General features: G+C 45.4%; 1 protein-coding gene across 1 annotated transcript in view; it reads right to left on the bottom strand.

The window, feature by feature from the left end:
• ARHGAP15 (Rho GTPase activating protein 15) overlaps positions 1–26,215 on the bottom strand; it is a 409,331-nt gene that overhangs the window by 191,099 nt on the left and 192,017 nt on the right. Inside the window, exon 8 of the mRNA XM_064154561.1 lies at positions 1,385–1,507. Coding sequence (XP_064010631.1) covers positions 1,385–1,507 — 123 coding nt within the window. The remainder of the gene's footprint in view (positions 1–1,384; positions 1,508–26,215) is intronic.

The following is a 26,215-nucleotide window of genomic DNA, read 5'->3' as shown; positions in this document are numbered from 1 at the left end:
GTCAGCACAGGAGCTGAAATTCCTCTAATGTTGCATCCAGTTCTGGTTTTCTCTTCATAAGAGGGACACAGAGGAAGGCCACAAAGATGATGCAAGGGCTGGAGACCTCTGCTTTGAGGACAGGCAGAGGGAGCTGGGGGGGTGCAGCCTGCAGAGGAGAAGGCTCCAGGGGAACCTCAGAGCTGCTGCCAGTGCCTGAAGGGATCCTGCAGAAAGGCTGCAGAGGGACTTGTGCTGAGGGGGTCTAAAGACAGGCTAAGGTAGAATGGTTTGAAGCTGAGGCAGTGCAGAGTTGGACTGGAGCTGAGGAAGTTCTTGAGTGTGAGGGTGGTGGGAGTCTGGCACAGGCTGCCTAGGAAGGCTGTGGCTGCCTCCTGCCTGGGGGTGTTGCAGGCCAGGTTGGATGAGACCCTGAGCAGCTGAACCTAGTTGAGAGTTGTCCCTGCCCATGGTGGGGACATTAGAGCAATGAGCTGTGAGGTCCCTTCCAACCTAAGCCATTCTAGAATTCATGATTCTGTTTCAGATTCTAAGATACAAAGCTGTGTATCAGATTCCAAGATACAAAGCTGTGTATCAGATTCTAAGATACAAAGCTATATATCAACACTCTTTTCATAAAAGATGTGGAGTTGTGCAGCAGGTTGATTTGCAATGTGCATGGGGACTGCCTTTGGCAAGTAGAAGGACTTCTACCAAAGCAGTAGGATTGAAGCAGCACTCAGCACAGGAAGAGATGTGACCATGCATTGATGTTTTCCTTTGCAGTTCAGCAGTGAAAGTTTTATGTGATACAGCAGCAAAACCACTTCTACCTGCTTGCTCAGTGCACTTATTCAGAGAATCATAGGATGGTTTAGGTTGGAAGGGACTGCAAAGATCACCCAGTTCCAACCCCCTACCATAGGCAGGGACACTTCCCACTAGAGCAGGTCACTCAAGGCCTCATCCAACCTGGCCTTGAACACCTCCAGGGAGGTTGTGGATGACAGAATCACAGAATGTAATCTTTGATCACATTCTGTGCTTCTGCCCTCCACAACCTCCCTGGGCAACCTGTGCCAGTGTCTCACTACCCTCACTGCAAACAACTTCTTCCTAACATATAGTCTAAATCTCTTCTCTGCCAGTTTAAACCCGTTCCTCCTTGTCCTGTCAATTAGTCCCTCCCCAGCCCTCCTGTAGCCCCTTTTAGATCCTGGAAGGCCACTCCAAGGTCCCCTGGAAGCCTTTTCTTCTCCAGACTGCAGAGCCCCAACTCTCCTAACCTGTCCTCGTAGGAGGGGTACTCCAGCCCTCTGAGCATCTTCATGTATCTAGGAATGAAAAAGCCATTTGTGATTTTTAACTGTTTACTGAGAGAAGGATATGGAAACCAACACACCTTTAATCAGTCCCTTCTCCTGCAATGTTTTCAAGGAGGGTCTTCGGGAGATGAACTTCTTCAACCTGCTTTTCACTCGGTTCCTGTCGTTTGTGTCAGAGGTGCTGTAGTTGAGTCTGAAAACTGAAGGAAAGCAAACAGAACAAAAGCTTCAGTGAAATGATGATTTTCAGCTAATAGCAGTTTGCTTAGAGAATAATGGCCATAGGCACCCTGGCAAGAGCCTGTTGGTGGGTCAGCAGCACAAAGCCTTTGATTAATACATCTTGTGACTGAAGAGGATAGGTCTGCTCTGCTGGCTATCCACCGAGCTGCGTTATTTATTGCCCATAAATACTTGGCTGGTGACCAGGTTACTCCTGAAATCCCACAAGTTTCACATGGATGCTTTTCGACCAAAAGTCTGGCCTCAAAAGTGTTGCTACGCACTATTAGCTCTAGACTACTTGTTGGGAGAAAGGATGGATGGTTACACCACTAGTGAAGGGCTTCAATTCTCCTGCCCAGATGGATTCAATGTTATATATATATATATATATATATATATATATATATATATATATATATAATTAATGCAGTTCTAGAAAACATGGCTCTATGCCATGAAATGTGTGCAAGATGCATTAATTTGTGGAAAGAAAGAAAAGCATTCCTGTCCTAATGATGATATTTTATTCTATTTTGGCATTTACCAAACACCAAACTGAGGAACATTTTGAGATCAATTTATTCCTGCTCTGTGTCAAAGAAAAAGACATAGATCCCAGCTGGAAAAAAAACAACTCCCCTGGAGGAAGTTTCAAAGGCATAAATTGAACTTTTTCTCTGCTGAGGTGCTTACAGGGCACCAGCAGAGCTATCAAAACACTATTCCAGTGGGAGGTGACCCTGCCTATGGTGGGGGATTTAAGCTAGATGATCTTTGAGGTCCCTTCCCACCCAGACCATTCCATAAATCAGGCAGCATTAGCAGGAAGGAGAAACCCAGCATAGTCCAGAAGCAGCAGTGATGCCATAAGACAATCTCCAATGGTTTTCCTGAAAACATTACCAATGTTTTCTAGCAGATCACCTGAGTCTTACCACTCTCAAATAACCTTTGTGCTGTGTCCTGGCTTCTTCCACCCTGGCAATTCTCCCAGCATGGTAAGAAGGGTAATGGGGCAGCCAGAGCTGTACAACCACCCCCAACCGTGCCCTCCAGTTGAGAGTGAGGTGGCTCTGCTTTGTGAGGAGTTCTCCATCTCCTGAAAATCAGCCCAGCAACTCACCAAAAGACAGCTTGAACTGGAAAGAGTTGTTGCATAGTCCCTTTGAGAGAATATCCAAATAATACCATGGATAATTTATCTGTGGTTACGGAGATGGTCCCTGAGCATCCCATCCAGATTGCATCACACAGTCACAGAATAAACCAGGTTGGAAGAGACCTCCAAGCTCAGCCAGCCCAACCTAGCACCTAACCCTTCTAATTAACTAACCAATGGCACTAAGTGCCTCATCCAGACTCCTTTTAAACACCTCCAGGGACGGCGATTCCACCACCTCCCTGGGCAGCCCATTCCAATGCCAATCACTCTCTCTGCCAACAACTTCCTCCTAACACCCAGCCTAGACCTGCCCTGGCACAACTTGAGACTGTGTCCCCTTCTTCTGCTGCTGGTTGCCTGGGAGCACAGCCCAACCCCACCTGGCTACAGCCTCCCTGCAGGCAGCTGCAGACAGCAATGAGCTCTGCCCTGAGACTCCTCTGCTGCAGGCTGCACACCCCCAGCTCCCTCAGCCTCTCCTCACAGGGCTGTGCTCCAGGCCCCTCCCCAGCCTTGCTGCCCTTCTCTGGGCACCTTCCAGCACCTCAACATCTTTCTTAAACTGAGGGCCCCGGAATTGAGCATAAGGAAGTGTGAGAGAGCAAAAGTAAAACCATGCCAAATACAATTGGGCTATTTTTCACCAAGAAGTTTTGCAGAAGTTCTAAAGAGAAGCAGGAGGTTTAAAGGTGCACAAGTCCAAAACAATGGCAAGCCCAAAGAAGTGGTTAAGCAACAGCAAGAGCCCTGGAATATTGTGGTTTACATTGCAAATCTGATTTTAACAGCCAAACTTATAAAATGGTTTACTCTTTGCTGTTGTCAGGGGAGAGAAACTTGCCAAATTGTTCATTTTAAGTAAATAGAACATAGCCAATTAAGGAAAGCAATATTTAAACACATGCCTGCGATGATCAGAGCATAGTTTGCTCCTGATTTCACTCCTGATTTTAAGAGAAGAGTGCTCCATTTTCCCACAGCACTAAAGTGACCCCACACATACTTCCACCAACTAGTAATCACCCAGGACAAATAAAAGGACACTTTACTGGAAAATACACAGCTTGGTAGGATAATTCATCACTCATGAAAAATAGAATTCACATTTTTTAATGGTAGCATTCTTGGAGTGGTGGATCACAGAACATAAAGATTAGCATTCAGCCCAGGGTTGGTGCTTTTTTAACATTATAGAGGAGGACTTTTTGTTCAGAATTGAGCAACCCTTGGCAGGGACAAGCTAAAATTCCAAGTCACTTGGCTGTGCTATAAAAAGAGCAACAAATGGATGTTTCTAATTCTGTGTCTTAATGGTACTTTGAAAGAGTGGAGTCAGTTGGATCAGGTTTGGGGTTTCTCATGTTGCTGAGGGTCATCCTGGCCATAGGGATTCCTATTTAAGGCTGGCTTTTTCCTGATGTACAGTGAAGGTTCCCCAGCACAAATGATACAGGAGTGGAAACATCTCTCAAGCCACTTAAGATGCAGGACTGTAAAGTTTTATGCCCACTTCACCAATATGCTCATCTCTGACCTGTTAAGATTCTCTGACTGAAGTGAATGTGGCCACACGGTGACCGGCAGGAAAGGGGAGCCACAACTTGGCAGCAGGGCAAAAACCTCTTCTTTAGAAAGATGCATTAACCCAGCTGGAAGACTTTTTTTTTTTTAACCTGAAACAGTAATTATGGTGTTAAAACTACATCTAGAGGTAGGAATAATAATTGTCATGGATACTCTTGTGTGTTCTGCGTTGAGTTGTGCAGCACGCAGTTAAAAACAGCAGCAAAGCTAATTTTGATGAATTTCTTATTTTATCCTATTAAACATGGGTGAGTCACCAGAGGGAAACTCCAAACCTCCCAGAAATTCAAGGGTTTAGATAGTATGTTCCAAAACCAAGCTTAGTCAGAAATATTCTTCCTGGAGTCTTATTTAGAGATATTCCTTTTCTTGCCAGATTCTTCTTCTCGCGATATCCTCACATGAAAATGACCTTAATATTACACTTGGAAAGACAAAGAGGACCAAATGTTACTTCCAAGAGAGAAAAAAAAGTTATAAAACTCAAAACCCACAAATAAATGTTTTGTTTGGGTTGTTGGGTTTTTGTTTGTTCGTTTCTTTTTAGAATATCTTCCTCTTTTTAATTTCAAGTTCTCAATTTGGCCAGGAAAAAAAATCCTTCATAAAAGAGAGCTGGCAAACACCAAGTGACTTTAAGAAAAGTGGAAAGCAATTCCATTTGGAAGTGCAACAAAACAGTTAAGGTCCTAAATATAAAATGATAGGCAATAAAATGTACTGGTTGTTCTGCTGGAGGTTCCCTGCAATAACCTGCACAGATGTGCATTTGATTCGTTGAGCTGAATAAACTCAGGTCCTCGATAGCTGAAGCTCCTCACACTGACATGAGGATCTGGATGAGGGGATTGATTCCAGCATCAGTAAGTCTGCAGATGACACCAAGTTAGAAGCAGGTGTGGATCTGTTGGAGGGTAGCAGAGACCTGCAGAGGGACCTTGCCAGGCTGGATGAGTGGGCAGAGGACAATGGGATGAGACTGAACAAGGCTGAGTGCAGGATTCTACACTTTGGCCACAACAACCCCAAGCAGTGCTGCAGGATGGGGACAGAGTAGGGGGAGTGGTGGTAGATAGTAGCTGAACATGAGCCAGCAGTGTGCCCAGGTGGCCAGGAGAGCCAATGACATCCTGGCCTTAGTCAGGAACAGGGTGGCCAGCAGGACAAGAGAGGTTATTCTGCCCCTGTGCTCAGCACTGCTCAGGCCACACCTTGAGTGCTGTGTCCAGTTCTGGGCTACTCAATTCAAGAGAGATGTTGAGGTGCTGGAATGTGTCCAGAGAAGGGCAGCAAGGCTGGGGAGGGGCCTGGAGCACAGCCCTGTGAGGAGAGGCTGAGGGAGGTGGGGGGGTGCAGCCTGCAGCAGAGGAGGCTCAGGGCAGACCTCATTGCTGTCTACAACTACCTGAAGGGAGGCTGTAGCCAGCTGGGGTTGGGCTCTGCTGCCAGGCAAGCAGCAACAGAACAAGGGGACAGAGTGTCAAGTTTTGCCAGGGGAGGTCTAGGCTGGATGTTAGGAGGAAGTTGTTGTCAGAGAGAGTGATTGGCATTGGAATGGGCTGCCCAGGGAGGTGGTGGAGTCACTGTGCCTGGAGGTGTTGAAGCCAAGCCTGGCTGGGGCACTTAGTGCCACGGTCTGGTTGATTGCCTAGGGCTGGGTGCTAGGTTGGGCTGGCTGAGCTTGGAGGTCTCTTCCAACCTGGCTGATTCTATGAAAAGCAACACAGCCCAGGAGGATGATTGCCCTCCCTTTACAAGGACTCTGCAATGAAGTACATTTTACAGTACACTTGCAATGGAACTCAGCAGAGTCCAAATCTAAACTAGATTTTTTATGCTAGTACAGTTGGGTGCAAGGACACTCCAAACCCATCAGCACAGACTGTAACTTGGTTACTGGCTGGAATGAAGTTGGACCTTCAGATCTTGAAAAGCATTTCTGATGAGTTTGGTCAATATTTCTTCCACAGATGGGAAAGTTACAAAGGGGTAAATGAAAAATAAATTCTCTTTTCCTCAGACAGTTTGGTCTAGAATTAAAATAAATTGAATCACAACAGTTCATTGCATTAGGGAAGTGTAATACAGACTGGGTACGAAAAGCAAACAGTATAAACATCATTAGACATAAAAGAAAGTGCACATCTTTGCCCCTTTAATGCTGGCTAGCACTGTAATAACACCAGCTGAATTAGGAAGGATAACTATAGGCTAAATTGCACCAATTGAAAAGTGATCAGTTCTTGTTTGGGCCTGTACTAACCCTCTGAATACTTATTCAATGCCACAGCTCTAGCCTTAATATTCTTTATGCCATATAAATAAGAGGAGCATCATGTAAAGCCACCAAATGAAGTCTAGACAGGAGTTCTTACACAAGAACAGACATGGAACAAAAAGAATGGATACATTACCTCCAAATGACTCCGTTTTGCAGCAGCAGAGCCATCAAAACCAATGGAACTTTGGAGAGGTATAGAGCAGGAATAATTTGCTAAATTTTAATGCACTGAAATGTGCATTAAATGGTCTGATCAAATGAGAGTAAACATATTACTGAAGCAGGAGAAAGGAAGAGGGGAGGTTGAGACTGGAGAGTAGGAAGAAATTCTTTACAATGAGGGTGGTGAGACACTGGCACAGGCTGCTCAGGGAGGCTGTGGATGTCCCCTCCCTGGAGGGTTCAAGCCCAGGCTGGACGAAGCTTTGAGCAACCTGGGCTAGCAAGAGGTGGTCCTGCCCATGCCAGGGGCTTGGAGCTAGATGATCTTTCACAGAATCACAGATTTGTTTCAGTTGGAAAAGATCTCTAAGATCACCAAGTCCAACAGGCAGGAGTGGTCAGACAGAATAAGAGGACACAGTCTCAAACCGTGCCAGGGAAGGTTGAGGCTGGATGTTAGGAAGAAGTTCCTCACAGCAAGAGTGATTGGCATTGGAACGGGCCAGGATTGGCATCTTCCAACTCAAACCATTCTATGAATCCATGAATATTTGCACAGTGAAGTTATAGAATCCTTTCTCCAGTATTTTGGCATGGTCACAACAAAAGGAACCAGACAAGGCTTTAATCTTTACAGGGCAAGGATCACAATGTTTACATGATTGCTTTCTGTGACTTTAGTCCTGGGCCTAGACAACATAATCCTAGCAGAATGTTGTTGCTGGGTGTGATCTTCCAGGCAGTGCCTGAAGGATTCAGAAAGTGAACTGTTTTGCTGTGCTCTAAAAGCTCAGTGGCAAGGCTGTCTAACGCCATATGACATGGTCGGTCTCACGTTCCTCCCAATGACTGCTTTTCCTCCCCCTCACTCTTCATTTACAAAACATTTATGCACAATCCCAAGGGTTTACCTATGATTAATTCCTGCCAGGTACAGTATATCTGAACACTTCTAACATGTTGAAAGCATTGGTTTTTGAGGAACTATCCATTAATGACTTTCTGAACTGTGACAATGGATATTGACAGTGCTTGTCAGACTAAAGCACTATTGATTGTCTCTCTCATCATGTGTATTGCAAAACCAATTTCTTCCAAGTACCCCTTCCTAACTGAAATACATTGTTATGATGCCTATCTGTTTATTAGAACACTCGGAGTTGTCGTAGGTGGATTCCACTCCATTTGGATGGAAAGGGCTGCTACAGAAGGAAGAGCAGTGGTGGGAGTGAAAAAGACACTAAGAGATTCAAACAGCTTTACACTGTTACAATTCTCCCTCTTTACTCTGCTCTCCTGACACCCCACCTGGAGTACTGTGTAAAGGTCTGGATTCCTCAGCACAAGTAGGACATGGAATTGCTGGAGCCAGTGCAGAGGAGGCCACCAAGACGCTCAGAGGGCTGCAGCAGCTCTGCTCTGAGCACAGACTGAGAGAGTTGGGGCTGTGCAGCCTGGAGAAGAGAAGGCTTCCAGGAGACCTTGGAGTGGCCTTGCAGGATCTGAAGGGGGCTACAGGAAGGCTGGGGAGGGACTATTGACATGGTCTTGTTATGACAGGATGAGGAGGAATGGGTTTGAACTGACAGAGGGGAGATTCAAACTGGATGTTAGGAAGAAGTTGTTTGCAGTGAGGGTAGTGAGACACTGGCACAGGTTGCACAGGGAGGTTGTGGAGCACAGAACCACATAAATTCTGCCATCCACAACCTCCCTGGAGGTGTTCAAGGCCAGGTTGGATGAGACCTTGCTGTAGTGGGAGGTTTCCCTGCCTATGGTGGGGGGCTGGAACTGGCTGAGCTTTGAGGTCCCTTTCAACCTAAACCATTCTATGACTCTGTGATTCTATGATTCCATACCTGCTCTTCATTAGCCTTGTTCAGCAAGAAAAAAAAAACCAACAGAACTACTCTGGACCAAGCTACTTATTTATTTTCCATATTCTTGAGGGCTTTAGAATTTCAGGAAGTTGTCAGAAATAAGGATCACAGAATGACAGAATCAGCCAGGTTGGAAGAGACCTCCAAGATCATTTAGTCCAACCTAGCACCCAGCCCTATCCTGAGAGCTAGTAATTCTCTTTCCAAGGAATACTAAAAGTGCCAAGATTGACTGTTCAAAACACAGAATACACTGATCAAAATCCTTGCAGGAACCTTCTTAACAATACATATAAACAGATCTGTGGGCTTAGCAGTGATCTTTGAAGTCTTAAACTAATAATTTCCTTAAGTGCTTTACAGACTTCATATCCAGAGTCCTCAGCAACATCTTGCAGGACTGAATCAAAGCTGAGATGGCAAAAGGGGAAGTAGAAGTAGGTCTTGATGGCTTTGGATAATGAAAGTGTCAGTCTAACAGCAGAACTATCACATATGTGTGAAAACATTAATTTAAAGAATTAATTAGTTAATTAATTAATTTCAAGTAATGGGAATGCTTAATTGCTGAGTGCCTCATCCTCCTGAAGAAATATATCTTAACATGCAGAGGCATATGACTATGCCTGTGTTCCAGCAGACACTGTAATTTAAGAATATATAATGACTCACAGCTCTAAGCTTTATTGGATTTCATTTGGACACAGAATTCATCCTTTTTTTCCCTCTGGGTAGATATGAAACCTGCCAGTCCTTTCAGGAAGGGACAAGATACATTAGCACCTGTATAAATGCTCTGGTTTTCAAGCAACACCAAAGTTTTGACAGTGACAGAAGCAAGCTCCTTCCATCCTTCCTTTGCTTTGTGATGCTCTGAGATGGTGTCAATAAAATCTGCTCATTATGGATAAAGAACTCACACCTTCATACAAAGTACTTCTGCAGCCTTCCTCTTGGATCCCATCAGCTATTACAAGGCAGCACTAAGGTCCCACTGGAGTCTAAAAAGCACAAGAGATGTTGAGGTGCTGGAACATGTCCAGAGAAGGGCAGCAAGGCTGGGGAGGGGCCTGGAGCACAGCCCTGTGAGGAGAGGCTGAGGGAGCTGGGGGTGTGCAGCCTGCAGAAGAGGAGGCTCAGGGCAGACCTCATTGCTGTCTGCAGCTACCTGAAGGGAGGCTGTAGCCAGGTGGGGTTGGGCTCTGCTGCCAGGCAAGCAGCAGTAGAACAAGGGGACACAGTCTCAAGCTGTGCTAGGGAAGGTCTAGGCTGGATGTTAGGAGGAAGTTGTTGGCAGAGAGAGTGATTGGCATTGGAATGGGCTGCCCAGGGAGGTGGTGGAGTTGCCATCCCTGGAGGTGTTGAAGCCAAGCCTGGCTGAGGCACTCAGTGCCATGGTCTGGTTGATTGGCCAGAGTTGGGTGCTAGGTTGGACTGGATGCTCCTGGAGGTCTCTTCCAGTCTGATTGATCCTATGCTACACAAAAGAATGGTGGGGGAAAGGAAGGAATTGGGCATTTCTCCTAATCCCTGCATTCATGAGAAGCTTTAAAAGCCCAGATTTGATAGCTGTGAAACCCAGACCCAAGTACCACAGCACCAGGTGACAAGACGTGGTATCACTGACCGAGAGAGATGCTAGGAAGGTTTTGTCTGCATGGGCAGCAAAGGACCTGGAGTCAGTCAGGTTTATGGTCTCAAACCAGACATTTCTCACAGCAAGTATATCTGCATTAGCAAATATTTATGAAGCAAGCCCAGAAATAAACAATGGGAGAAAGAAAACAGTGATTATATAGCACAAATAACTTTCCTGTAATATGACAGCCTAACAACTTAAGTGCTCAGTAGTGTCATTACACTTTGTGAAATTTGTGTGCATTAGTGGTAAAGATTCAATAAAAGGACTATAAAATTCATATCTTGCATCATGCTCTCCTGCATATAAACTTTTAAAGAATTGTCCCCCCACTAATAATAAATGGGAATAAATGAATAGTGTGTTAAACATCCCTGCATGCTGGCACTGTGACACAGCCTGGCGCTCCCCACGCCGCTCACCGGCAGGTCTGCCATCAGCGTGGGGAAAGTAAAGCAGTGCTGCTGATTAGAGGGAGCATTTCTAATGGAGGATCCCACCAAAAGAGCCTGCCAGCTTGCTTTGGTACAGTAACTGACTTCTCTTTGCTATAAAAGGAAAAATACCATAGACAAATCTATATGGAGTAGAAAAATACCACAGACCAAATCTATCTGGACTTCATAGAATCACAGAATCAGCCAGGTTGGAAGAGACCTCCAAGCTCACCCAGACCAACCTAGCACCCAGCCCTGGCCAATCAACCAGACCATGGCACTGAGTGCCCCAGACAGGCTTGGCTTCAACACCTCCAGGCACGGCGACTCCACCACCTCCCTGGGCAGCCCATTCCAATGCCAATCACTCTCTCTGACAACAACTTCCTCCTAACATCCAGCCTAGACCTCCCCTGGCACAACTTGAAGCTGTGTCCCCTTGTTCTGTTGCTGCTTGCCTGGCAGCAGAGCCCAACCCCACCTGGCTACAGCCTCCCTTCAGGGAGCTGCAGACTGCAATGAGCTCTGCCCTGAGCCTCCTCTGCTGCAGGCTGCACACCCCCAGCTCCCTCAGCCTCTCCTCACAGGGCTGTGCTCCAGGCCCCTCCCCAGCTTTGGTGTTCTTCTCTGGACATGTTCCAATACCTCAACATCTTTCTTGAACTGAGGGGCTCAGAACTGGACACAGTGCTCGAGGTGTGGCCTGAGCAGTGCTGAATACAAGGGATTTCTTTTGTATGTTTGGTTTGATGCCAGTAGGGGAATTATTAAAGTGGAGAAGATGTACAGAATTCAACTAATGACTGTGAAGTGACTCAATCAGGTACTGAAATGAGCTTTGTTGGAAGGAGAACTACTGCTCTGAAATAAGAGTACCAGTGCAAGTCCTTAGACATTCCTGAAACTGATCTTTGTGTTTTCATTAATGACTTCATCAGACAAAGTGAGAGCATTCAAAAAGTGCTTGTTGATGACTCAAGGTTGGGAAGCACCATCAATTCAGGCAAGAATCAGGATACCAGGCAAAATCTTGGTGATATTGAGACTGGAAGGTGAAGAACCAGGTTAGAGCTAATGCAGCTACTGCATGGTTAGAGAATGCTTAACACAAAATATGCTGGAGAATGTCCCTGCTCACTGCAGTAGGGTTGGACTAGGTGACCTTTGGAGGAATCATTCTATGAGTCTATATTTCTCTCTTCTGATCATGCAGCTGTGGGGTGTGAGGTAGGAACTGATGGCAGAAGAGGTGCAGGCAGTGGCAGTGGTAAGTACCAGGAGAATGGGTGCGCTTAGCTTCCAAAAGCAGGCAGGGAGCTTGGATCGTTTGGCCAGCCAGAAAATGGCTGAGACAGTCTGTGATTGTTCTCTGTGAATTTGCTGCTGGGGGTGGGCAAAGGAGCAGGAGAGGAGAAGAGGACAGCAGGGTGGGAGAAGAGCTGTTCAAACTGCAGAACAATGTTGGCAGGAGAATAGATGAGTACAAAGTGGCCATAACGCGAGGCTCCCCAACACCCTTTCAAAGCAGTCGTGGTGGCAAATAAAGCTGAAAGAATTCAAGATGAAGCTTAATGAATTTCTGGAAGAGAAGACAGAACACGGTACCTTCTGACAGGAGGGACTGGACTAGATCACCCAGGACATGCCAAGCCTTTCTTTCCACAAGTTTTTTGGTATTGTCACAGTATTAGAGCTGCTATTATACACACTTAACTCGACTATAAAAACCACAATGCCAGAAATCAATGAGCTCCTTTTATTCATACAGTATGAGCAGTTTAGGTTCATCTAATGTAAAACATGTGGCCTTGGGATGGAATCTGCTGCAGTACACACAGTCAGACTGTTTAGGCTCTAGGAAGAGAGAGTACAGCATGCTTGGGAAGGAGAAACTGTTCTGCCTGAGCTCAAGGCAAGGATTAGAACTCTGACACAGACCCTCTGCAAAACGTAGCTGCAGTCCTTTATCCCCCTCGGGCTGAGGAGAGCAGTTTGGTAGAGGAAGAGGTCAGTAAGGACTTAGTCTGATCTCAAGCCACCCTTGGCAGCTGCTCTCTGTAAATTTTCAGGTAAAGAGTAATGCAATCACAGTTTAGTGTATGCAAAAGGCAGGAGCACGATGGAGATGTTTTCTGGACTAGAGATACTTCTATATTTGAGGGAGGGTTGCTAAGATTCCCAGGAAAACATTCAATAACTAGAATGTCCTAACACACAGGAGCAAAAAAGCAGTCACTGCCCTCTGCCACCTGGGTGTACCAACGCTGCCCTGTTCCAGTGCTCTCAGCCATGCAGCCCCATCCAACTCACACAAAATGTGACACCCGTTGAAGAAAGAACAATTTCAGTATTTGAGTTCATGACTTCTGAAACAGCAATATACAAAAATGGAATTCCAGCAGACTACTCAAAAGGAACTGATTGTGGAATTAAAGCTTGAGGAAGGCAGAGCAAGGAACAAAGACTATTCCCAGATCAAGATGCACAAGAGATTTTGAAAGAATGGAATCATAGAATCATAGAAACTGTCAGGGCTGGAAGGGACCACAAAGATCAGCCAGTTCCAATCTCCCCTGCCATGGGCAGGGACACCTCACACTAGAGCAGGCTGGCCACAGCCTCATCCAGCCTGGCCTTAAACACCTCCAGGGATGAGGCTTCCACCACCTCCCTGGGCAACCCCTTCCAGGCTCTCACCACCATCATGCTGATGAACTTCTTCCTACCATCCAGTCTGAATCTCCCCATTTCCAGCTTTGCTCCATTTCCCCCAGTCCTATCACTGCCTGACAACCTAAAAAGTCCCTCCCCAGCTTTCTTGTAGCCCCCTTCAGATACTTCAAGGCCACACTAAGGTCACCTGGGAGCCTTCTCCTCTCCAGATTGCACAGCCCCAACTGCCTCAGTCTCTCCTTTCAGGGTGCTCCAGAACATGGATTTCTGTTTGTTGTCTTCAGCCGTGGAATATGCTAATAACTTTCAAGCCTTTATATTTGCCTCCTGACTAAGTCAGTCTCAAAAAAAAAACAAAACAAAACCAAAAAACAACCTCATCTTTTCAGCCTTCTGCAAACAACATGAAGTCATCACACTACATGGCTGAGACAAAAGGACAAGAAAATGATGCAGTTTCTTTTTCTCTCCCGAGCACCAGATAAACTGCTGTGCCTAAAGAAACCCCTCCTGAGTGGCTGGGTACTGTAGGCCATGTGTGAACTTTGAACTTCAAAACCTACATATAGTTCTGCCTTATGGTTTGGGAAACAAACTGATTATCTGAAGAGAAGAAGGGGGACTTGGCATTGCAGTGTTTGTGCCACCCTTGCTGAGAGTCACACCAGTGATGAGCTTGGGTACCTCGGTGCATCTTCCATTCAGATCTGCTCTTGTGGGACCTTTCTTTAAAACACATCATAGCAGAGAATCTCCTTCTTCCCTGAGACTCTTATCAATTATATTTCTACATTTATAAAGGCAATTGTTTTAAAATTCAATTGCATTTCCACTGCACTCAGCCCCCAATTCCATTCCTAACCTTCTATTTTTTGAACTTTGCTAATGCTTCTCATACAGCAAAGGATAAAACTAATTCATTCTGCACAAGTCATGAAAACCAACAGGCTGAAATTGTTTATTGCCAATGAGAAATGCCACTGACATTCATCTCTCTGTTTGTCCTTTCAAAACAAAACTTACAGTATATTTTTATATATTTACTACAGCAAGTTTCTGTCATAGAATCATAGAATCAACCAGCTTGGAAGAGAGCTCCAAGCTCATCCAGCCCAACCTAGCACCCAGCCCTGGCCAATCAACCAGACCATGGCACTAAGTGCCCCAGCCAGGCTTGGCTTCAACACCTCCAGGCACGGCAACTCCACCACCTGCCTGGGCAGCCCATTCCAATGCCAGTCACTCTCTCTGCCAACAACTTCCTCCTAACATCCAGCCTAGACCTCCCCTGGAACAACTTGACACTCTGTCCCCTTGTTCTGTTGCTGCTTGCCTGGCAGCAGAGCCCAACCCCACCTGGCTACAGCCTCCCTTCAGGTAGCTGCAGGCAGCAATGAGCTCTGCCCTGAGCCTCCTCTTCTGCAGGCTGCACACCCCCAGCTCCCTCAGCCTCTCCTCACAGGGCTGTGCTCCAGGCCCCTCCCCAGCCTTGCTGCCCTTCTCTGGACACCTTCCAGCACCTCAACATCTTTCTTGAGTGGAGGAGCCCAGAACTGGACACAGCACTCAAGTTGTGGCATGACCAGTGCAGAGTACAGGGTCAGAACAACCTCCTTTGTCCTACTGGCCACACTGTTCCTGATCCAGGCCAGATGCCACTGGCTCTCCTGGTCACCTATATATCTATATATTTACTACAGGAAGTTTAGCCCTTTCCAGTGACTGTCAATGTGATATTTTATGGAGAAAGGCACACCCATTACCTTTAAAATAATTAAAAAAAGATCTAACTAAGACACAAAGTCCATTTGCTGTACTCTGTCTGTGTGTTGACTCTACTTTATCCCACTATCTCTACTCCAATTAAACCATGAGAATAAGTCTTAGGTGGAAGCTGAGGCATATGAAGCTTCATGTAAACAGAAGGAGCATTTTTTTCCCTGTGAGGGTGACAGAGCACTGGCACAGGCTGCCCAGGGGGGCTGTGCAGTCTCCTCTCTGGAGATATTCAAACCCTGCCTGGATGCACTCCTGTGTGACCTGGTATAAGTGATCCTGCTCTGGCAGGGAGGGTGGACTGGAGGAGCTTGTGAGGTCCCTTCCAGCCCCAGACATTCTGTGATTCTGTACTGAACAAAAAGTCACCCATGAGCTCCTTTTTAAACAGTTAGATTTAGGAATCCTCTTTACTTCTCCCATTATACTCAAGTCCCAGTAAGAATCCCCAACTTCCATGCCTACATGGCGACAAGCCTTAGACAAAGAGGCCTTTGCTGTCATTGATTTCTGTGTTTCTAGAGAAATCATTTCTATTTGCTAAACCAGAACTGGTTTTCAAACTTCTCAGCAGTCACAGCTCTTTGCTTTCAGGGCAGTGCTGGTGTCACACTGTGGGGACACAAGAAAGACTTCTACTAAAGGTGCTTTAGGCTCTGCAGAGAGAAAACAGAAAAGCTTGGAGGCTGTTAACTGTTCTGTGAGCCTACCTGGTAGAGGCTGTGAGAAGGTACCTCGTGAGATGTGCTATCTTAGAATGGGTTGGGAGTGACCTTAAAAATCATCTAGATCCAAGCCCCTGCCATGGGTTATGAAAGAGTTTAATCACAGGAGGAAAAAGGAAAGCCTAGATTGGAGCTGCTGGTGTATTTAGCCATGTCTTATAGTATAATGGTTTCTGTTGCAAATCTCTCTGCTTCCCTGAAAGCACTGATTCCAGTGTGTTTGAGCAAGGCAGGTCCTTGTAGCACTGACTTCAGAAGTTGATCTTCTAACAAAGACCAGCTCATGCAGTTCAGTGGTGTGAAAGCAAACAGAAACTATACATTGCCCTCTCTCTGCCTTGAGCTATCCAGTGCAGCTTTGGCCAAAGCACAAGACAGTCTGGAAGCTCTGCTTCTGGCTTTCTACAGCAACTACTCACTCTTCCTACAATTTGATAGTACCCATCACACAGGCAGCCTGAGAAGACAACCTGAGTTGGCACAGTTAAGACTTGAGTGTGAAGAGAATGCACAGATGTTGTCAGCCAAAAGCATCAGCAACTGGGACCTCAAAAGTGAGCATGTCCTGCACTACTCCTGCAAAGAGTTTGTTGCAGCAGTAGCAGGGCTCCCAAGTCCTTGTGTAGGGGCTCAAAGGGGAGACCTCCAGAGACCCTGTGGGGCATGCTGTGACATTCAGTACTTCATCTGACCCCCAGAACAGCTGCACCACAGCAAGCTGCCTGAGCAGGCAAATGATCGTTGCCTGAACTCCAATCAAGCCAGTCATCAAAACAGCTTTGAGTCACTTCAGGCAGCTCCATGTGGGCTCGCACGGGTGCACTGCCTCTTGTGCTCGACCAGCCGTGCTTAAAACTCAGACAAGATGCTAAAAGGATCCAAGGGAAGACTTGTTTCAGCTTTAAAATTAATGTTCCAGCTGACAAACTGCACAGGGGCTTAACCTACTTTAGAACATATTTAATAGCATAATTTAGTCTCTCAAAAGAAAAGCAAAATAACTAATGATGGACAAATTTAGAGGTCGAATCGAGTTCAGATAAACATTCAAAAGTTCAGATGTCTAAGCAAACCTTATCTTGTCCATGAAAAGCCTCAACCCAAGAGCTCTATCAAATGCAGGACTGTGGAAAGTTTTCCTTGCAGAATGAGGACTATGACCAGGGAGCAGCACCTTATTGCAGCACTCACGCGTTGAGCAGTTAAGCATCAAAGCAAAAGCAAAAAAAAACCTTTTTTTCCCCAGAAAACTGTTCTGTGGCAGTAGGAAAATTTGGAGGAGATCCAATGCAGAGAATAGAAAATAACAGTAAAAGGAAAGATAATCCAAATGCAATTAGACTATCAACCAGTAAAACTTAATCTACGCCTGATAGCTGAAACCTTCCAAGCCAAGAGAGAGAGCCTAAGGACGTGGAGATCAGAGGACTCTGCCTTTTTGAGGTCTTGCTGTCCAGATCCTGGGCATCATTTCTTTTTTGGCTATTTTAAAGATATTAGGAATATTCTGTCGTGGGCTGAGAAAGCTTTAGCATTATGAATGACCTGCAGCTTGAGCAGGGACAGCTACAGATGAATTTCAAGCAAACAATGGTTTGGAAAAGGTGAGTTCTGCTAATTTACTTTTCTGGATTGAGCCTCATAAAATAAAAGATGTGTTTTCAAATGGTATTTTCATTCTGGCTATAATTCTAATGGATCTTCTCCATCCTCACATCCACCGATTACAAGTTGCAGGTAAAAGTGCGCACCGGATGAGACGAGACCGCTGCGGTGTCCTGCCTGGCATCATTGCTCCCTCAGCAGGGCATACCTGTAACACTACCTCAGAGGAAAGCAAAATCCAAACAAAGGATGCAACAAACCAATGCTTCAGAATCCTTTTACGTCCTTTCCCTTTCTCCCTGCCATCACTCTGACGTCTCTCTGCTTAAGCTTGTGCCTCACCTTTGGTCCTACCTTCATCTCTCCAGCCACTTGAGTGATTAACAGGAAAACTTACTTTCCTCATAAATGAGTCCCACAACTGAGCTATCACAGAGCCACAGAGAAACATCCAGGTTGGTAAAGCCCCACAGGAGCACCAAATCCAACCTAGAACCCTACTCTACAAGATTCACCTTAAAACACAGCCTTAAGCACCACATCCAAACACGCTTAAACACATCCAGGGTGAGTGACTCCACCACCTCCCTGGGCAGCTCATTCCACTCCCTGACCACTCTCTCTCCACGAAAAACTTTCCTAATGTCCAATCTAAACCTCCCCAGCCTCAGCTTGAGGCCATTCCCCCTTGTTCTGTCTCAGATTCCTGTGAGCAGAGCCCAGCAGCAGCCTCTCCACAATGTCCCATCAGGTAGTTGTAGATAGCAATGAAGATTTCAGCTTCACATAGTTGATGACATAAGCCACGAGTTTCTCCAGCTCAGATGAAGCCTTCTATTACAGACAGCCACCAAGCTAGAGGTGAACTGGCTCTAATGTATATTTTTGTACCTTTAGGCCTGCAAAATTCAAGAGAGATGTTGAGATACAGGAAAGTGTCCAGAGAAGGGCAATGAAGCTGGTGAGAGGCCTGGAGCACAGCCCTGTGAGGAGAGGCTGAGGGAGCTGGGAGTGTGCAGCCTGCAGCAGAGGAGGCTCAGGGCAGAGCTCATTGCTGGCTACAAATAGCTGCAGGGAGGCTGTAGCCAGGTGGGGTTGGGCTCTGCTGCCAGGCAAGCAGCAACAGAACAAGGGGACAGAGTGTCAAGTTGTGCCAGGGCAGGTCTAGGCTGGGTGTTAGGAGGAAGTTGTTGGCAGAGAGAGTGATTGGCATTGGAATGGGCTGCCCAGGGAGGTGGTGGAGTCCCCATCCCTGGAGATGTTGAAGCCAAGCCTGGCTGGGGCACTTAGTGCCATGGTCTGGTTGATTGGCCAGGGCTGGGTGCTAGGTTGGATTCAATGCTCTTGGAGGTCTCTTCCAAGCTGGTCGATTCTATGATTCTATGATTCCAAGTTCTTCAGCATGAGAGTGGTTAAGACCCTGCAATGAGTTGTCCAGAGAGGTGGTCGAGTGTCTGTCCCTGGAGATGTTTAAGGCCAGGCTGGATGAGGCTCTGGCCAGCTTGATCTAGTGGGAGGTGTCCCTGCCCATGGCAGGAGGGTTGGGACAAGATGATCCTTGTGGTCCCTTCCAACCCTGACTGATTCTACGATTCTACTGGATCCACGATTTCCATAGGGAAGAGCGAATTCCACTTCCCATGGCTGTGAGAAGACTTTTGCTTGAATATCCATGTGCAGGAACTACAGACTGAAACTGGAGCAGATTCAGAAAAGGGCTGCTAGAGATGATCAAGAAAAAGAGCAGCAGCCTATCACAGCAAAGACAGCCACAAATGTTGGCTGGCTTAGTATACTAAACCATGAAGCAGAAGGACTAAGTCTGCTGCCTGAAACTCCATTTGGGGAGGTACACCTGAGACAGAAAAGAACTGCAGAAAACAAAGATCTAGCTAAATGCTGACACAAGAACACATTCATTCCACGAGTGCATTTAGGCTGAGAATTACAATGCCTTCAGCTCAAAAACCTGAAGTTTTGGGACATTCTTGCAGCCTGAGCTGAGGGGGCAAAAACACTACTACTGCATTTCATTAATTATGAAAGGAATCAAATGAGGTAGTTGTTTTCAAGAACTGGGGAATTGATTGAATGCTACAAAAAGTCTGTCTGAGGCAGATAATGCAATGTTACACTTTTCAATAACAGTAAGGCAAGTGAATTCCTCTTGGGTGAATCCTGGGCACAGTTAAGACAATGGCCAATGGAATTAATTAAATGGAGCCAAATATCCTTGGTGGGGAGGGGAGCTGCTCGGATGTCATCATGCTCTCCTCAGCATCAATATTTAAAGCCAGCTAGTTGGAACCTTTTACTTAATTGAGAAACAATACAGCATTTAACCCTTTGGTGGTATTCCACCCTTTGGCTTGCAGAGGCAGGATCTGTTTTTCTGGCAGGTCAGGAGGCAGCTGGTGGAACGAATAGGAGATCCTACAAAGCATGCTCCTTTGTAGTTCCTTTTAAAACACACTCTGGCCAGGAGGCAGCACCACACATTCATCCATTAAACTGCTCTGTAAACATTTGGAACTCAAAGGCATCATTTAAACCAAATACCTTCCCTAACCCGGATGGGGTAAATATTTGACTAATTTCACCACAGGGAAAAAGGTGAGTCTGGCCATTAGGTATTCCCACCTAGAGCCTGATTTACAGTGTCTCTAACTGAGCCCAATTTAGACTTTTATAACCTAAAAACCTCCTTATTCCTGTCACATTACTCCCAAAGCACCAGGAGGATTGCATCTGGATTAGTTATAAATAGCAGTGAAACCTCAGACTGCAGGGCAGTGTGAGAATCCTTTTCCTGGCTACAAACTTGTGCTTCAATAATGATGAGAACCTCCAGCATGAGGATCACAGAGAACAGCAACCTGGACTGGCTCTCCCAACCCAGAGCAAAGCTCAGCATGTCCTTTTCACTTGCTGTAATTCTGACCTCTTTCCAAAGGCAGTAGTCTGAAACAGTAGGTATGAAAATACCTGCATTTATTCAGCTGTTATCAGTTGCCAGCCTCTATTTGAGGAGACCCTGGAGTGGCCTTCCAGGATCTGAAGGGGGCTACAGGAGGGCTGGGGAGGGACTACTGACAAGGTCTTGCAGTGACAATATGAGGAGGAATGGGTTTAAACTGGAAGAGGGGAGATTTAAACTGATGTTAAGAAGAAGTTGTTTGCAGTGAGGGTGGCGAGACACTGGCACAGGTTGCCCAGGGAGGTTATGGATTACAGCATGTGGTTTTTGATCCTGAACCTCACAGTATCACAGCATCACAGTATCATCAGGGTTGGAAAAGACCTCACAGATCATCAAGTCCAACCCTTTACCACAGAGCTCAAGGCTAGACCATGGCACCAAGTGCCACGTCCAATCCTGCCTTGAACAGCTCCAGGGACGGCGACTCCACCACCTCCCCGGGCAGCCCATTCCAGTGTCCAATGACTCTCTCAGTGAAGAACTTTCTCCTCACCTCCAGCCTAAATCTCCCCTGGCGCAGCCTGAGGCTGTGTCCTCTCGTTCTGGCGCTGGCCACCTGAGAGAAGAGAGCAACCTCCTCCTGGCCACAACCTCCTCTTCTCCAGGCTGAAATTCTACGAGTCTATGAAAATATGCTGATGAGTTGGGTTTAAAAGTGATAAAGCCATGGCAAATATACATATATATACACATATGTACAGATACATATATATATGTATATACTTTTTTTGCCATGGCTTTATCATTTTATATATCTATATATATGTCTATATATATTTGCCATTGGCTTTATCATTTATATATATATATATATATATGTATGTATTTATATGGTCATATCACAGGATTCAATCTGACTTTTAATACATGGAAGAGGCACAACTGCTGTACTCCAGTAATACCTAAAATGCCTGTGATTTTTGGGTGATTAATTTTTTCTAAATCAAGTGTGAGTTTGAAACAAGTGCTCTGCATTTTGCCAAAATGCAGGGTTTTTTTTCCCAAACACTGTGTCAGTACATGCAGTTCAGCAGGAGAAAAAGAAACCCAACCTAGATGTGATCCTGACTATCCACTCTCTACTTGCCTCTATAGCAAATTTCTCATGAGTCCACGTGTAGGAGTTTTATTTCCTTAAGAAAAATATATGGTGCTTCTCTCTCTCCTCCCAAACAAGGGAGAAATATGGATTTGTAACCCTTTATTTTTTGTTCTCTTCTTTAAACCTAAGTCCTTCAAGAGTGTTTTGAACAAACCTAAAGAGATTTTAAGGCAGACATTTTGCATTAGAAGGCTCCCATGGGTCGCACGTATGATCGTCTTTACTAAAGCTCCTTTCAGTCCCAGTTGAACAAATATGCATTTTATTTCACTAATCTTGAAACAACAGGAATAAAGTTTACCCAGGTCTTTTATACCTCAGAGAACAAAACAAATACTACAAATCTTCGGAGAGAAAGGATATACAAAAGGGCTGGAGGTGAATGTTTCAAAGCAAATACTCTTTAAACGATGTGCAAATTATTTCAGCACTTGAACATGATTTATGAAAGGGGATTAGCCCACTGAAACAAGAACCCGGTTTAAACTGTTGGGTTTCAAAGTCAAAGATGAGAAGCTTTTGCTGGAAAAGGCAGAAGAAACTGGATAGCAATCTACAGCGAGGATTCCTGATTGATTTTCTTTGGCTAACTCGATCTTACATCACCTATCACTGTCACTCACACCGAACCGCGCCGGGCAGCGCAAAACACCCTCCTTCGTGATACAGTTCTCCATAAAGATGAAGTGGGCAATAGTGATAATTAAGTAATAATGAGGCAATTAATAACCCAGCGAACAGCTCTCTATTTACTTGTCTGCCCCACAAACGAGCAGAAGGACTATGGAACAATTAAAGCTTGTCCAAGCTCAAGCCGATAACTTTTGCAGCGAGTTGTGTGCCAGTGAGCAGAGCAATGAGTCACAGGTCACATCTATAATAATACATTATCTTCCATTGTAATGTTCCCACATACTCTCCACATAATGGGTAAGAGCTACTCTTAAGTACTATAAAAATGATCACTTTTATGTAATTGTAAAGATTAATAAGTGAGCTAACTTCTCATGGTTCTATAATGACCCTGCTGTTCTAGTAGGTAAAGGCAAATTTAATGATCCTGCTCAGATATGATTAATATCTAACTTTTTTCCCTGACTAAAAAATCTGGACTGGGTTCAATGAAAATGAATTAAGTGAACATGCACTGATTTCCCTGCCAAATGTTTATATGGAAGTTGGTTATGCCCAATTTAAAAATATGCTTTTTCAACCCAAATAGTAAACTCTGGAAGGGTTTTGGAAAGCGAAGCAGAAATAAAACAAAGAATTAAGGGAACATTATATTATAATTGATGGAAAGAGGATATTGAAAGTGGGGAACAATTCATTATTTGGGAGGGAACTAGTCAGGGCCAGCCACGGTTTTGGGTGCAACACAATCCCCTATTATCAGTGGAAGTGACACCATTTGTCTCTGAATTTGGCAAGCTTTGTTTCCAAAATGCCAATATTATGATTTCTTTGCTGCTGAATCAGTATTTTCCTAAGCCTTAAGAGCATACCTAGAGTAAATGTTGCAGGGAAACATGAGAGCAAAAAATCTGTCAAAGCCCCAACTTCAGTCCCTGTAGAGCAAATGAATGTTGCCACCCTCCATTACCAGCATGTTGCACTTAATTTCTGGGGGCTCTCCTCAGCGTCTGAAGTCAGCTGCATTCCTGTCTGTGCCATAAAAATAAATGCCACAAACGTACAAGCTGCAGAGTGACAAAATTAACATTGCAGTAGGAAGCTGCACATTTGCATATAGTTTTCATTTTGCTTCTTGCTTTAATTGCTGTCGTTGGTAATGCTGCACTAATACACATTGCTGCTTTATATTTCTTGGGGTTTATTAAAAGTAATAAAACTGACCTATACATAATGCTAACGTCGCAATGTAACAATACTCCCTAAATAGCATCCATTTGGCTTTGAACTTCACATCTAAATGAAATGAATGGGCTGGGAAAGGGGAAGAATTCAGACCTCATCAGAGCTAACAAAGAAATGGAGTGGTTTCCCACTTCTGCTGCTCTAATTAGTCCCCTTATCACAGAGGTAACCCTACGTGAGCAAAGGGCCCTGGCAGAATCCGGCCCTCAATGTGTTTGGGTGAGCCAGAAAACCTCATCCTACATCCCAAGATAAGGTCTCCCGAGCTCCCAACCCCTTCATGTGTGAGAGAGGTGGAGAGAAAAACCACACTGGCTCCTCTCTCAGCACCGCCTGCAATTAGGTGGTCTTCTTCACAGAATCACAGAGTGTCAGGGGCTGGAAGGGACCTTGAAAGATCATCTACTCCAACCCCCCTGGCAAAGCTTCTAGGACCTCTGAGCTGTGCTTGCAACAAAACACATTTCTGCCTTTTTTCCTCCCCCCTTCTAATATTATTCATCCAAAGCCATTCAGAACCATGGTTTTGTGCCCTGGTAAATCATCCCTTGCCTCTGCAGAGAAACAACAGCCTCAGCAAGGTGAGGATTGCAGAGAAGTATCCAGTCGTGTGCTGGGACAGACTTTAAAACCCTGGAGCAAGCCCTGGGAAGAAACATTAACCAGGGAAGGAGCAAGCCCCGCACGGAGCCGGAAAGGGTTAAAGCTCCACTGAATTCTCCATTTCTTCTGTCATGTCCACTGAGACTAAAATGGGTTTAGCTGCTGGGTTTGTTTTCCCCACACACATTGTATAGTCTTAATTATCTAACAAACTACATTCAGAGCTGTTTGTGAATGTTTTGAGGAATATCCCAGGCCAGGACTCGATTTGCAAGCGGCAGCTTTCGGGAGGAAGGAGAAGTGGGTGACACAAGAAAAGCCACTCTGAGCAATTCTAAAGCATGCACAGAGCCCTTGGCTAAATCCTAGGGATGGAGTGCATGACTTAAACTGTATCTTTGAAGAAACCAAAGCAGATCCTAGAGCCCAGATGACTTTGTAGCAAATGCCTCTGCAGGCAAATCAAAACTATGATCCAGATGTTACTATTTTTCTCTCGGTTAAAGAGGTAATGGGAGGCATATTCCCAGACACTGTCCTGTGGTCACTCTTCAGGGAAGTATGCAAGGGCTGTAGCATCCCAGGGCGATGCATCACCCTTTGAGACTAAAAGGACCCATCTTTCCCTGTAGAAAGTAGAACTTAGGTAAGGAAAATATCATTATTTGACTTGGCTGATGGCCAGGGTGCAGGGGCTAAAGTCCTGATCCTAACGAAGAGAGGAAAGGAATCCCAAGCTTGCTGTATAATATGCATGACATGTCAGCTTTGCTGCCAGCTTTCCCTTCTAACCCCTGCTTTTGTCTGCTTCTCCCACCTGTTGCAACTTGTCCTTACTCAGGCTGAGAGTTGAAATTGTCTTTCTTGGGTGTCGTATTTTGTCTGGCACAACAGTGCCTGGATCCACATCTGCTCCTGTTGAAGCACTGAAGTGATCACGAGCAGCAACGACACCGCACAGCCCATCAGGACTTTCCTTTTTATGTCTACATATCTTGTAGGTCTTTCTGCTCTAGATGTTGGCACCTCCAGTGCCAACTCAGCCGCGGAGGAGATCTTTCATGGATCCATCGCAGGGATGCCTGACTAACCACTGGGTTTGAGAGTAAAGTGCTCTTGAAGATAAGGCAAATATGCAAGCAGGAACAATAAAAAATAACCCAATCTTATCAATCCAGGCAGCTCCAGCTTTTCTGTGGCAAGCAAGGAGATCAAATTGCATTTATCTAATATCACAGATTTTTTAAACGTCTACAATATTTAATTATTTTGCTTTGGCAACCTAAAGCCGAGGAACAAATTACTGTTCCCACTACATAAGGAAATAACTGACAACAATTAGTATTTATTCTTGTTGCTTTTGTAATAAAAATAGAATTCCATCACTTTCAAGGAAAGCTAAAATATTAATAAGGATGTGATGAACTGAGTAAATGTGACGCCATAAGGGAATGATGGAGAACAGGTTGGAAATCTACTGCTTGGGGAATGGATTGCATTATCAAGCTCCTGATTGTGCATTTTGACAAGAGCAGCCCTCAGATTGATACGGTAGCCAAAGGGCACTCTTCCTACTGCAATGCCGTTTGTTTCCATCTGGAAAAACAGGGCAAGGAGAAAGGGAATTGATCCCCTCTGACAATCGATAGCGACTCCAGCTCCACAAGAGGTCACCCCTGAGTGGCAAGAGACCCAGGTGACGGCCAAAAGGCAAACCCCAAAGGGAACACGGATGGGAAAAACAAGACCAGGCTTAGCGGAGAGCACAGAGCTGGTTTCATTGCCCAGAACGTGACTGACCTGACAGCCCCTGTAGCCTATACACACACTAAGATCTCCTGGATTTTGGAGTGATGAATGGTTTTGGATTTTGGAGTGATGAATGATTGTAGGGGGCATACAAGAAAGCTGGGGAGAGGAAAGCTGAGGAGGCACTTTTTAGGATGTCAGGTAGTGAGATGGGACTTGGGAGAATGGAACAAAGACAGAAATGGGTAGTTTCAGACTTGATGTTAGGGTGGTGAGAGCCTGGAATGGGTTGCCCAGGGAGGTGTTGGAAGCCTCATCCCTGGAGGTGTTTAAGGCCAGGCTGGATGAGGCTGTGGCCAGCCTGATCTAGTGGGAGGTGTCCCTGCCCATGGCAGGGAGGTTGGGACTGGATGATCCTTGTGGTCCCTTCCAACCCTGATTGATTCT

This window comes from Pogoniulus pusillus, chromosome 2 (genome assembly GCF_015220805.1).
Source record: "Pogoniulus pusillus isolate bPogPus1 chromosome 2, bPogPus1.pri, whole genome shotgun sequence".
NCBI lineage: Eukaryota > Metazoa > Chordata > Aves > Piciformes > Lybiidae > Pogoniulus > Pogoniulus pusillus.
The sequence above is the reverse complement of the archived record's forward strand: the minus strand, read 5'-3'. Positions and strand labels throughout refer to the sequence as shown.